We start from the raw sequence: 13,142 nt of genomic DNA on the forward strand, positions 1-13,142 counted from the left end.
CAACTCAGGATTAAATCTTTGAATTCCTTATTCCTAGTTTAAGAGGTCACTTTACTTTATCTAGAAAATGCTGTATTGTTTTGGTTAATTTTTGCAAAGATGAATTCAGTAATCCAGTAAGAATTAGTTTGTTCAGTTTTTATTGGTTTAAATACTTGATAAGTTAATATAATCCATTTTAAAAAACAGCATAAAAATGGAAAAGCTCTCTTGCTCTGTATGCTAATGACAAGGATAAAAACCACACTCAGTAACCACTGACTTTATCTCCATTGAAAACAGTTGATGGTACAGGTTTCTTTATCTCAGAATCATACTTTTGAAATACTGAATTTTTACTTTCTTTTTTTTTTTTTTTAAAGATTTTATTTATTTATTTGACAGAGAGAGACACAGCCAGAGAGGGAACACAAGCAGAAGGAGTGGGAGAGGGAGAAGCAGGCTTCCCGCGGAGCAGGGAACCCGATGCGGGGCTCGATCCCAGGACCCCGGGATCATGACCTGAGCCGAAGGCAGACGCTTAACGACTGAGCCACCCAGGCGCCCCTTGAATTGTTAGTTTCTAACTAAGTTGATAGCCAGAACTGTGGTCATATATGGATTATATGTAAAAGTTAGCTTTTAGTTTTTGGCACAGAAAATTAAATCAGAATGAAGATGAGAGCCTTAAAATATCTAAAAGTCCAGGTACAGTATCAAGTAACATGCATTAAACTGGTCCGGTGCAGTATCCACTAAAATGTTTCAGTAAGTTTTTCAGCTTAAGTATGCAGTGGAGGCTGCTTAAGAATTACGCAGTTAAATCTTTGGCTGAAAGCTATAAAAATTGGGCAACTCCTACACTGAGAGTTAATTAAAATTGATCTTTGGGTGCCTGGGTGGCCCAGTTGGTTAAGTGACCGACTCCTGATTTGGACTCTGGTCATGGTCTCAGGGTGGTAAGGTTGAGCCCCGCGTCGGGCTTCCGACTCAGCAGGGAGTCTGCTTGTCCCTTTCTCTCCTCTCCCCACTCAAATAAAAAAAAAAAAAGATCTTTAATGTCCAATTTAGTTATCAACAAATTTATGGTAGCAGTCTTAAAATGCTTATTTTTTTTAAAATAAGATTTTATTTATTTGACAGAGAATAAGCAGGGGGCGTGGCAGGCAGAGGGAGAGGGAGAAGCAGACTCCCTGCTAGCCTAATGTGGAGCTCAATCCCATCATGACCTGAGCCGAAGGCAGATGCTTAATCCACTGAGCCACCCAGGCGCCCCTTAAAATGCTTATCTTTTTAGTTGACTATTTCATATGTGTATTCTCAGCATGGGTGGTTGGTTTTTACCAACTAGTGAATTGCTCATGTTAACTTTTTTTTTCTTATGTTAACTTTTTAAATTGATTTTTTGTTGAGATAATTTATATATTCAGTGCATTTGTGAGAAATAATACAGAATGATCTGTGTACCTTACCTAATTTCTTCCAGTGGTAACAACTTGGAAAACTGTAGTACAGTATCACAAGTTGAATATTGACATTGACTTAGTCTCTAGATCTTACACAGATTTCCTGAGTTTTACTTGTTCTTTTGTGTATGAGTTCTCTGCAGTTTCGTTACATGTATATATTTGTGTATCTACCACCATTGTCGAGATACAGTTCATCACTACAGTAGTTCCCCTTTCATAGTCACACCTCTCCCCCACCCCTAACTCCTGGCAATCACTGATCTGTTCTCCGTCTTTGTCATCTTGTTATTTCAAGAAAGTCACATAAAGTATACAGCACATGACCTTTTGGATAGGTTTGTGTATCTACTACCACAGTCAAGATACAGAATCATGTAAACTTTCATTTTTTATTTATTTATTTTTAAAAGATTTTATTTATTTGTCAGAGAGAGAGAGAGAGCGTGCGTGCATGCATAAGCAGGGGGAGCCACAGGCAGAGGGAGAAGCAGTCTCCCCATTGAGCAAGGAGCTCGATGTGGGAATCGACCATGAATCATGTGAACTTTTAAAAACTACTTATTTTTTTTATTTATTCAATTGACAGATACAGCGAGAGAGGGAACACAAGCAGGGGGAGTGGGAGAGGGAGAAGCAGGCTTCCCGTGGAGCGGGGAGCCCAATGCAGGGCTTGATCCCAGGACCCTGGGACCACAACCTGAGCCGAAGGCAGACGCTTAATGACTGAGCCACCCAGGCGCCCCTAAAAACTACTTTTTTAAACAGCTATCTTCTTGTTTATTCTTTAAATAGCTGAATGGTCCCAGTATAATTGCTCCTGATTTGTTCAGGATTCATATTATTAAAGATTGGGCTGTGAAGAAAAAGAGACCATGATCATTTTTGTTATTGGTCTTGTTTACCACTCATGTAAGTCCCCTGAAAGTTCTGTGACATATTACATATCAGATCTTTTTTAGGGTAGATTATTCATCCCAGGACCTACTTACTGGTCTGGAGATAGATAATCTTAAAATAGAGGTTCCCAGGCTGGGTTTCTGACAATGGAGTTCAGGTTTATGTTAATGAGAGTGGGATCTCAGAACCTTTTATTATTTTTAAAAGTTGTACAGTAATTGTACTTGCTATCCTAGGTATTTAATGCATCAATAATTTACTCTTGGTTAGAATTATTTCATCTCAGTTTGGGAAAACAGGCTTGCTTGTGCTAATCAGAAACTCTGATTAGTGGTTGACATGGTAAGAATTATTTGATTTGATAACTGGACCAGATTCTGGTGCCATAGCTACTACCACTTAGGGCGGTTGCTACATATGAACTTCTTTGTCTATGAATACACAGTGGTAGCAGAAATTAAGTGATCAAAAGAGGAAGATGCATAGATAGGAGATCCACAGGAAGAAGATACTTTTTTTACTTGTGACTCAATATACACACATGTACAACTGAAACAGAAGTTTCACAAAAGCAGTTCTTTCCTGTAAAATGTGCAGTTCAATATTATGTGTTCTATTTTTTTTTATTATTAAGTACTGTTGGTTGTTAACCAAATTGATTTCAGGAACCACCAATACAATGTGACTTTAAAGAAAAAATACTGCTTTAGACCAGTTCATGACACTTCAGGTCATGGAGGGTTCTTTTTTTTTTCTTTAAAGTAAACTCTATGCCCAACGTGGAGCTTGAACTCATGACCCCAAGATCAAGAGTTGCATGCTCTACTGACTGAGCCAGCCAGGTGCCCCAAGTTTTTGTTTTTGTTTTTTTTTTTTTTGATTCAGAGCCTCAGTTCTACCCTCTTGAACAGTAGTTTAAAGATCGTTGGGGTTCCTGGGTGGCTCAGTCGGTTAAGTGTCTGACTCTTGGTTTTGGGTCCAGTCGTGATCTCAGGGTCGTGAGGTTGAGCCTGGCATCGGGCTCTGCACTTAGCATGGACTCTGCTTGAGATTCTCTGTCTCCCTTTGCTCCTCCCCCCTCTCATGCTTGAGAGTGCATTCTCTCTCTTAAATAAAATCTTTAAAAAAAAAAGATCTTTTTATTCAGTTGTGTGGAACATTTAGTAAATCCATTTTGGATTGAACTTGTGGAATTAGTTAAGTTTTAGCAAGGTTATTTTCCTATAAATATATACATATATAAATATATATATTTTCCCCTGTTTTATGTTGGGTATCAGCTGTGATGGTGAAATTTTCCTAATGGAGTCAGAAATGTTTGATTGTGGCTGATTATTTTGGATTATGTTTGGTTGGGGAAAAGACTATGCTGACCCTGGTGTGCTGAGTGAATGAGAGAGAGCATTACTTAATTTGTTTCTTTTCACCATGTCTTTTCCTCCTACTTAGCCCTAGCCCACCCCAAATTTAAACTTTAGACTGGCTTGTGCTGTAAGTATCGTTCTATTCCTATTGTCTATGATAGATCATTCCTGGCAAACAAGCATAGTAGATTCTCAGTGTAGTAGTAGATCTTACATTGCTTTCTTTTTGAGCTCTTCTGTTTTTATAAACTGTCAATCTTTTTTTTTTTTTTTTTTAAAGATTTTATTTATTTATTCATGAGAGACAGAGAGAGAGAGGCAGAGGGAGAAGCAGGCTCCCAGGGAGCAGGGAGCCCGATGCGGGACTCGATCCCAGGACCCTGAGATCATGACCTGAGCCGAAGGCAGACGCTTAACCATCTGAGCCACCCAGGCGCCCTAAACTGTCAATCTTTTTGAGAGCAGACTGTGTGTGTGTCTGGGTGTCCGTCTTTAGTGCCTGTCAAGTAGTTAGCGCTCACTAATAAGTTATTGAAATGAATTGCATTTCTCATTATGCTTCCCTGTGTCACAGGGATTTTTCATGTGTTTCAGAATTTCTAAGTGTGAGTGTATTCATGGCTAGGAACTACCTCTGATTTTGGTGATGCCTGCTTATTACCCAAATTAATTTTTCTATATAATTTCCAGTTTAAGTCTTAACCTTTTTTTTTTTATAAAGGTTTTCATTTATTTATTTGACAGAGCAAGCAAGAGAGGGAACACAAACAGAGGGAATGGGAGAGGGAGAAGCAGACTCCCCGCTGAGCAGGGAGCCCAACATAGGGCTCAATCCCAGGACCCTGGGATCATGACCTGAGCTGAAGGCAGATGCTCATCCGAGTGAGCCACCCAGGCACCTCTCTTTTTTTTTTTTTTAAGATTTATTTATTTTAGAGAGCATGAGTGGGAGGGGCAGAAGGAGAGAGAATCTCAGACCCCGTGGTGAACACAGAGCCTGATGTGGGCCTTGATCCCATGGCTCTGAGACCATGACTTGAGCCAAACCAGGAGTTGGACGCTTAACTGAATGTGCCACCCAGGCACCGCATAGCACAGTTCTACAGTGTAAAATTTGTAATGACTTTTCTTGAAGAAAAGTATTTATGGTTTTTTTCTATCCACTTTTCTGTATTTAGTTATAATTTTGGTAATGTCACGTCACTAAGCTTATAAAACATGTTTTCTGCATTTGGTTATATATATATAGAGAGAGAGAGAGAGAGTTCCTTGAAATGTAGTCCTGAGTGAAGCCTAAAGGATAGTTTTAATGACTTGAGTGATAGTTCTTTCTGTCTGGGTCACTTATTTTTCAACCTCGTGTATGGAGTTTTCTGCTGTCTCTGTTAGAGAAAGCTGTTTTATTGTTGCTGGAATCTTTCGGCAACCCATATTGGTGAGCCAGGAGGGCCAGGTATTTAGCTCTGTCACTGTATTTGTCTGCTAGGCTTGTCATAACAAAGTACCACAGACTTGGTGGCTTAAACAACAAGAATGTGTTTTTTCACAGTTTTGGAAGTTAGAGGTCCAAGATTAAGATTTGAGCGGGGTTGGGGCGCCTGGGTGGCTCAGTTGTTGGGCATCTGCCTTCGGCTCAGGTCATGATCCCAGGGTCCTGGGATCGAGCCCCGCATCAGGCTCCCTGCTCAGTAGGAGGCCTGCTTTTCCCTCTCCCACTCCCCCTGCTTGTGTCCCCTCTCTCACTGCCTCTCTGTCAAATGAATAAATACAATCTTTAAAAAAAAAAAAGAAGATTTGAGCAGGGTTGTTTTCTTCTGAGGCCTTTCTCCTTGACATGTAGATGATTCTCTTCTCCCTGTAATTTCATATGGCTTTCCTTCTGTGTATGTTTGTGTCCTAATCTCCTCTTACAAGGACACTAGTCATATTAGGGCTCTATCTCCAAATATAGTCACATTCTGAGGTATTGGAGGTTAGGACTTCAACATACGAATTTGTGCGGGGACACAATTCAGCCCATAACAGCTACTAAAAGGCTCTGTTTTGACTTTGGTAAGTGACAACGGTTTATAGGAAGTGAAGCTGAAGTGTGTAGGTTTAATGTGAAGATTGGTCACTGTATTTTGAGGGGGTTTGTTTCTGTTTTATTTTAGGGCTAGATCTTAATGTAAAATATAATTGTACTTTCCCCCTCTTTTTCTTCATGCTGGACCTTTATTTTTAGAACACTAGTACTTGACCATTCACGAAAAGTTAAAGTTGTTTTTTTTTTAGAATACAAATTTGTAAATGGAAAGGTATTTTCTCCCATCCTCTATATAAGGTCTTAAGTGAAGGAGTAATATCTTTCTTCAGCTTTAACATGTGAATTATTCAGGAGTGTTAGTAATAGCATAGTGATTGTTTCATATTTGACTTCAGTTATTTTCCTCCTGTTTGTACAGTAGATCCTTGATTTGGCTCTTGGTTAATGCTTTGTTTCCATGTACCTATCATCCATCTTCAACACTGTCAATTTTCTGTTAATGTTTCATCTACCTCCATCTAAAATTTTTTCCAGGGCGCCTGGGTGGCTCAGTTGGTTAAGCGACTACCTTCGGCTCAGGTCATGATCCTGGAGTCCCTGGATCGAGTCCCGCATCGGGCTCCCTGCTTGGCAGGGAGTCTGCTTCTCCCTCTGACCCTAACCCCTCTCATGTGCTCTCTCTCATTCTCTCTCTCTCAAATAAATAAATAAAATCTTTTAAAAAAAATAATAAAATAAAATTTCTTCCAGTGGATTAAATCCCCCATTTTTTAACTGAGATAAAAGTCACATAACAGGGACGCCTGGGTGGCTCAGTCGTTCAGCGTCTGCCTTCTGCTCAGGTCATGATCCCAGGGTCCTGGGATCGAGTCCCACATCGGGCTCCTTGCTCAGTGAGGAGGCTGCTTCTCCCTCTCCCTCTGCTGCTCCCCCTGCTTGTGCTCTCTCTCTCTCTGACAAATAAATAAATAAATAATCTTTAAAAAAAAAAAAAGTCACATAACATAAAATTCACTGTTTTAACCATTTTATTTTTATTTATTTATTTTTAAAGATTTTATTTGAGAGAGAGTGAGGGAGAGCACAAGCAGGGGGAGCAGCAGAGGGAGAGGGAGAAGCAGGCTTTCCGCAGAGCAGGGAGCCCGATGCGGGGCTAGATCCCAGGATCCTGGGATCATGACCTGAGCCAAAGGCAGATGCTTAACTGACTGATCCACCCAGGCGCCCCTGTTTTAACCATTTTAAAGTGCCCATTTCAGTATCACTTAGTACATTCACAACGTTGTGCAGCTGCTACCTCTGTCTAGTTCCAAACATTTTCCTCATCCCTAAAGGAAATCCCATAAAGCATTCACTTCCTATTCCTCCCTTCCCCAGCCCCTGGCAACCACTAATCTGTTTTCTGTCTTTGTCTGTGTTCATCTGTTCTGGATTTTTCATATAAATGGAATTATACAATATGTGACCTTTTATGTCTGGCTTTTTTCATTTAACATAATGTATTTAAGGAGTTTTTTGTTTTTTTTTTAAAGATTTTATTTATTTTGGGGGGGAAAGAAGGGGCAGAGGGAGAGGGAAAGAATCTCAGGCCAACTCCCTGCAGAGCACGGAACCCTGCATGGGGCTCAATTTCATGACCCTGAGCCGAATCTAAGAGTGGACACTCAACTGACTGAACCACACAGATGCCCCCTTAACATAATGTATTTAAGATTCATTCGTGTTGTAGCGTGTATCAGTGCTATATTCCCTTTTTTGGGGGGCTGAATACTTTTTTTTTTAAAGATTTTATTTATTTGGAAGAGAGAGAGAGCGAGAGAGAGCATGAGCTGGGAGGAGAGGGAGAAGCAAGCTCTCCACTGAGCAGGGATCCCAATGTGGGGCTCAATCCCAGGACCCTGGGATCATGACCTGAGCCAAAAGCAGATGCTTAACCTACTGAGCCACCCAGGCACCCCTGGATGTGTAAAAATGTGGGGTTTTTTTTGTTGTTGTTGTTGTTGTTGTTTGTTTGTTTGTTTTTTAACTAGACTCCATGCCCAACGTGGGGCTTGAACTTAAGACCCTGAGATCATGAGTCAGATACTCTACTGACTAACCCCTAAAATGTTATTTTTGTAACATCGTTGATTAACCATACTTCAGTAAAAAAACTTAATTCTCATTTGATATCAATCATACTAGAAAGTAGATTATTAGAATGATTTTATTCTCATAAAATTAGAAATTTATTGTAAAGTGAAAAAATAGTAATTTTAGGATATACTTTTCAAGCTATGTCTTTTTATTTTTATATTTATTTATTTATTTATTTTAAAAAGATTTTATTTATTTATTTGACAGAGAGAGCGAGAGCAGGAACACAAGCAGGGGGAGTTGGAGAGGGAGAAACAGGCTTCCCACTGAGCAGGGAGCCCGATGCAGGGCTCGATCCCAGGACCCTGGGATCATGACCTGAGCCGAAGGCAGATGCTTAACCCACTGAGCCACCCAGGTGCCCCTTATTTATTTATTTTTTAAAGTTTTATTTAAGTAATCTGTACACCCAACCTGGGGGTCTAACTCATGACCCTGAGATCAAGAGTTGGATGCTCTTCCACTGAGCCAGCCAGGAGCCCCAAAGCTGCATCCTTTTGGAATTACTGGCCTAGATATCTGAATTGAAGCCATTAGTTGAAATCTGGATGCTGAAACTTACTTGGATTCATGGGATAGCTGAATAAACAGATTCCTTCACCAATATTATTGAGTCAAATGCTTAGTGCAATTTGTGCATCCTGATTTAATTCACACATAGCCCTAAGAGAAAGACAGAATGTTTATCTCATTATAAATTAACATTTGTGAGAAACCTTCTGGGATTGCTCCAGAGTAGTGGAAATAATATGTATTAAATGTATATTTTATCACACTACTTATTTTTGTTATTTTTTGTTCCTCCTGTCATCCCCCCCTTCCATTATCATTATTAAGTGGTTTCAGTAGAGACTAAAGTGACAGAATAAGGTAATAGTACTATGAATATTTTCATCCAAAGGAAATCATAAATTTTGTTCAGGTCTTTGTTTAGTGTCTTGAATGAGGAAAGGCAAATATAAGACTATAGAAAAATAATGCAGAGTACAATCTCTCCTGCTATCAAAACAAAAATAATTGTGGAAGTTGCTTTTAACTAACACCTTTTTTTTTTTTTTTGTAAGATTTTATTTATTTATTTGACAGAGAGACACAGCGAGAGAGGGAACACAAGCAGGGGGAGTGGGAGAGGGAGAAGCAGGCTTCCCGTTGAGCAGGGAGCCCAATGGAGGGCTCAGTCCCAGGACCCTGGGATCATGACCTGAGCCGAAGGCAGATGCTTGACGACTGAGCTACCCAGGCGCCCCTTAACTAACACCCTTTATAAAGGTGTTTTTCATAGTCTGGTTTTTAAAATGTGCTTAAAAATGTGTTTTTATATCATGCATATTTATATTATTGGAATGTAAATTTAATTGGAGAGCCTTAAAGTTGGAAAACTTTTAAGCTCTTAATATTTTTTCCGTTGAGATGTTAGCTTAATGTTGCCTGTATAAATATATAAATACACATATTGAGAAATACAGTTCTGTGGTACTTTGATTCTGAAATTAGATCTATATACTTTTATTTAAAAAAATTTTTTTTTCTTTTTAAAGATTTTGTTTAGAGAGAGCATGTGAGTGTGAGTGGGAGGAGGGGCAGAGGGAGAGTGACAGTCTCAAGCGGACTCTGCGCTGAGCACAGAGCCAGATGTGTGGTTGGATCTCACGACCCTGAGATCATGACCTGAGCCGAAATCAAGAGTGGGACGCTTAACTGATTGTACCACCCAGGAGCCCCTAGATACACATACTTCTAGCATTCATATGAAATAGGATAGTTTATTCCTTTTTCTGCACTATTCCTAGGAAAGTTAAAAGGACAAAAAAAGTCAGATTTAAAAATTTTGTAGTGACTCTTGCATAAATGAAATGGGGTCTTATGATAAGCTTAAAATGATTTGTTTTACCATCAAACATCTAATGAAAACTTCGTTTTAAAAATGTGAACAGTTCTCAGTGATTCTACTCTCCTCCCCTACCTCACACAGACACAGTACACAGCACATTGACCCCATGCTGTTCACCAGGCTGAATTTTACAACAAATGCTCATTAGCACTTATTCTGTGAATTGGCCTTTTTCAAATGTATAACTGGTTTCTGCCATTAAATCTGATAGTTCATTTTGTAATTAGGTTGACTAAAAGCTAGAAATGATATCTATTAGAAAATGGAAGAGAAGTATGAAAAATGTTCATTTTAAAATGTTTTCAAGTAATGGTGCAGTGCTGATATTTGTAGTGAAAATACTTTTTCCCTACCCTAGTGTCCTAGAACGAATACATCACCATGGCTACAGAAATTGGTTCTCCTCCTCGTTTTTTCCATATGCCAAGGTTCCAACACCAAGCACCTCGACAACTATTTTATAAGCGACCTGATTTTGCACAGCAGCAAGCAATGCAGCAGCTTACCTTTGATGGAAAACGGATGAGAAAAGCAGTAAACCGAAAAACCATAGACTATAATCCGTCTGTAATTAAGTATTTGGAGGTAAGTCTAGTTAATGTGCTTCTGATGACCAAACTTTGGCTTTTTAAAAAGAAGAAAGTTTTTAGAATGCAGGGTAATAAGTATAACTGTGTTTCTTGAATTAGTGGGATGAAGTGGAATTTCAAATGAGGCCAATCACTAGTACTTTTTTACTTTCTGCATGCATGAATCATCTTCTCAAAAATTGTAAAATTTAAACTGTGATTTATAGTTTAAACTTCTTTTTTTAAAAAGATTATTTATTTGTTGGAGAGAGTGAGTGAGCATGAGAGCACAAGCAGGGGGAGTGGCAGGCAGAGGGAAAAGCAGGCTCCCCGTGGAGCAAGGAGCCAGACACCGGACTCGATCCCAGGACCCTGGGATCATGACCCGAGCCGAAGGCAGACGCTTAACCAACTGAGCCACCCAGGCGTCCCATAGTTTAAACTTTTAGAACAAAGTTCACAGCAAATCTCAGAAAATGGTACTTTAATCCCAAAGCCAGCCTTAAAACACTTGTTAAACCCGTGTATTTGAAATGTCAAGAGACTACCAACATAAGAATATTTTTGTGGGAACGCACGTTCGGAACAGCAATTTTGCATGGCTGTAGGAACACTGATTTTCCAAGTCCCTGGTGGTGGACAGCTCTTATTGTCGGAGAAAAGGGCTCCACTTTCTTGACAGTCAAGCACTGTAGGGTGAAAGCAACCCTGACAAGGTAACTAAAGGCAGAGTAGGCATCTGCCTAAATCTCTGCTTGATATTTCTCCCTTTTGAGTTCTTTATTTACTTGTCTTCACCTAGAAATTAGTCTCTGAGATTTGCTTTTCATTACTAACGCTATTACTTTAATCAGGTTTTGATCTGCTCTGGCCTCCTATGAAGAAAATTTGTTTGCTTTTTCTTACCTGAGACTGTTGTTAAAGACCTGTTTGCATATTGGATAATTAATATATTGCAGACACATAAGAGAAAAAGATTCATTCAGAGATGAAGACAGATTTATGTTTTTTCAGGTTATTCAGTTGGAAAACTAGTCTAGGAGAGGTTGAGAGGAATTAAGAAAACCAAGGGCAAGATACCAGGAATTGTTTTGTGCTGAGGATTTTGAAGGAATTGGAGACATATTCCTATCCCTTATCCTTTTTCCTTTTATTAAAGCATGGCCAGTGAGAATGTATTGGGGTCAGCAGTATCTTGGATGATTGGTTGGGGATGAGGTGAGTAAAGAGAGGAGGGAAATTCTAAACAATGTCAGTAGGATAAGGTCTCTTTAGGATACCCACTGTTATCTTTGTTTTAGAACGTAATGAAAAAGTTTTAATCTGTTTTTTCCCCATTTGGTAGCGGCTTATATTTTGTTTCAAACTGAGTATAATTGGACCTTATATTAAGTAATTAATTTGTTTGTTTTTAAACAGAATAGAATATGGCAAAGAGACCAGAGAGATATGCGGGCAATTCAGCCTGATGCAGGTTATTATAATGATGTAAGTATTAAGATATGTTATACTAGCTTAGTAAAACCTCTTTGCTTGGACATTTGGACGTAAAACCATGTGATCATTTGAACGTAAAACCATGTGATCTCAAGTGCAAACATGGACTTTTCTTTTTTATGTTTTTATAATTTAAATAAAACATTCCTACAGAGATAATATAACATATCTCTGTACTCCATGGGTTATATTTTTTTTTATTCAATTAAAATTTTTCTTTTACTTTAACGGTATATGAACTTTTGATTTGGGGCTTAAAGAAATGTCCAGCAAAAGATTGTACTGCTTCAGAGTCTGTGGAATAGGAAAGTTAATTTTAAATTTGGTTTATTGTGAATATGTGTTTATTGTGTTGACCTTGAGAAGTAATTGGGGAAATCGCATACTTGATTTTGTTGTTTGTTTAATAATGGCATTTAACTGTCCTATATCTCAGTTTTCTTCATTTAATTAATACAGACTGATTATAATAATAGTCTTTTAAAGTGCTGTATAGTCCTGAATTTGTCTGTAAATGTTGAAATAATTACCCTGGTTTATGCCTTGTGTGTAATCAGGAGCCCTTAAAACCCAATTTTTTCTTTTTGTAGTTGGTCCCACCTATAGGGATGTTGAATAATCCTATGAATGCAGTAACAACAAAATTTGTTCGAACATCAACAAATAAAGTAAAGTGTCCAGTATTTGTTGTTAGGGTAAGTATTGTGTTGGGTACTTTTTTTTTTTTTTGAAAAATTAATCCTGAGTTAGTCTGTACATATATTTAACAGGACAAAATTAAATTATTTTAAACTTATATCTGGGATAAAAATTGTTACGTTGCTAATAATTTTATTTTGGAATACCCAATCATTTATCCACTGTATTCACATTTAGTAAGGTATTGCATTTGGATTGTTCTTCATGTTGCAATTTCCATAGAATTCTCTGAGCAGGCCATGGATCTATATTGTAGCAGGTCTCAGACTTGCTCTTGAATAGTAGGGTGGCTTTTGCTGCTGTTTAGAAAGCAACATCTCAAAGTTAATGAAAACTGTTGGGTGTCATTAGTAAGGAAAACACCTGAAAAGAGCTAAAGGCCAGTGGTTGACCATAATTGTTAGCTTCAAAAAGGTACATAGTAGGTTCTAAATACATATGCATGAAATTTAAGTATAATTTTTAAATAAGTAGTAGATTGGCATCGTTGAAAATTTGAAAATTTGAAGAGGTTTGCAATAAAAGGGCTTCCCATCTTCGTCTCCCAGGCATCCAGTTAATATTACCATTTGTGATAGTATAATCATTTTCTTTGTGGTTTGCTAAGTAAGAATG

General features: G+C 38.4%; 1 protein-coding gene across 7 annotated transcripts in view; it reads left to right on the top strand.

Annotated features, from left to right (window-relative positions):
• WDR33 (WD repeat domain 33) overlaps positions 1–13,142 on the top strand; it is a 110,999-nt gene that overhangs the window by 36,218 nt on the left and 61,639 nt on the right. For all 7 annotated transcript variants that reach the window (XM_078070641.1, XM_078070638.1, XM_078070639.1 and 4 more), the window contains exons 2-4: positions 10,121–10,347; positions 11,751–11,819; positions 12,419–12,523. In XM_078070641.1, the coding sequence (XP_077926767.1) occupies positions 10,144–10,347; positions 11,751–11,819; positions 12,419–12,523 (378 nt within the window). In that variant the 5' untranslated portion in view covers positions 10,121–10,143. The remainder of the gene's footprint in view (positions 1–10,120; positions 10,348–11,750; positions 11,820–12,418; positions 12,524–13,142) is intronic.

Source organism: Halichoerus grypus, chromosome 4 (genome assembly GCF_964656455.1).
Source record: "Halichoerus grypus chromosome 4, mHalGry1.hap1.1, whole genome shotgun sequence".
NCBI classification, from domain to species: Eukaryota; Metazoa; Chordata; class Mammalia; order Carnivora; family Phocidae; genus Halichoerus; species Halichoerus grypus.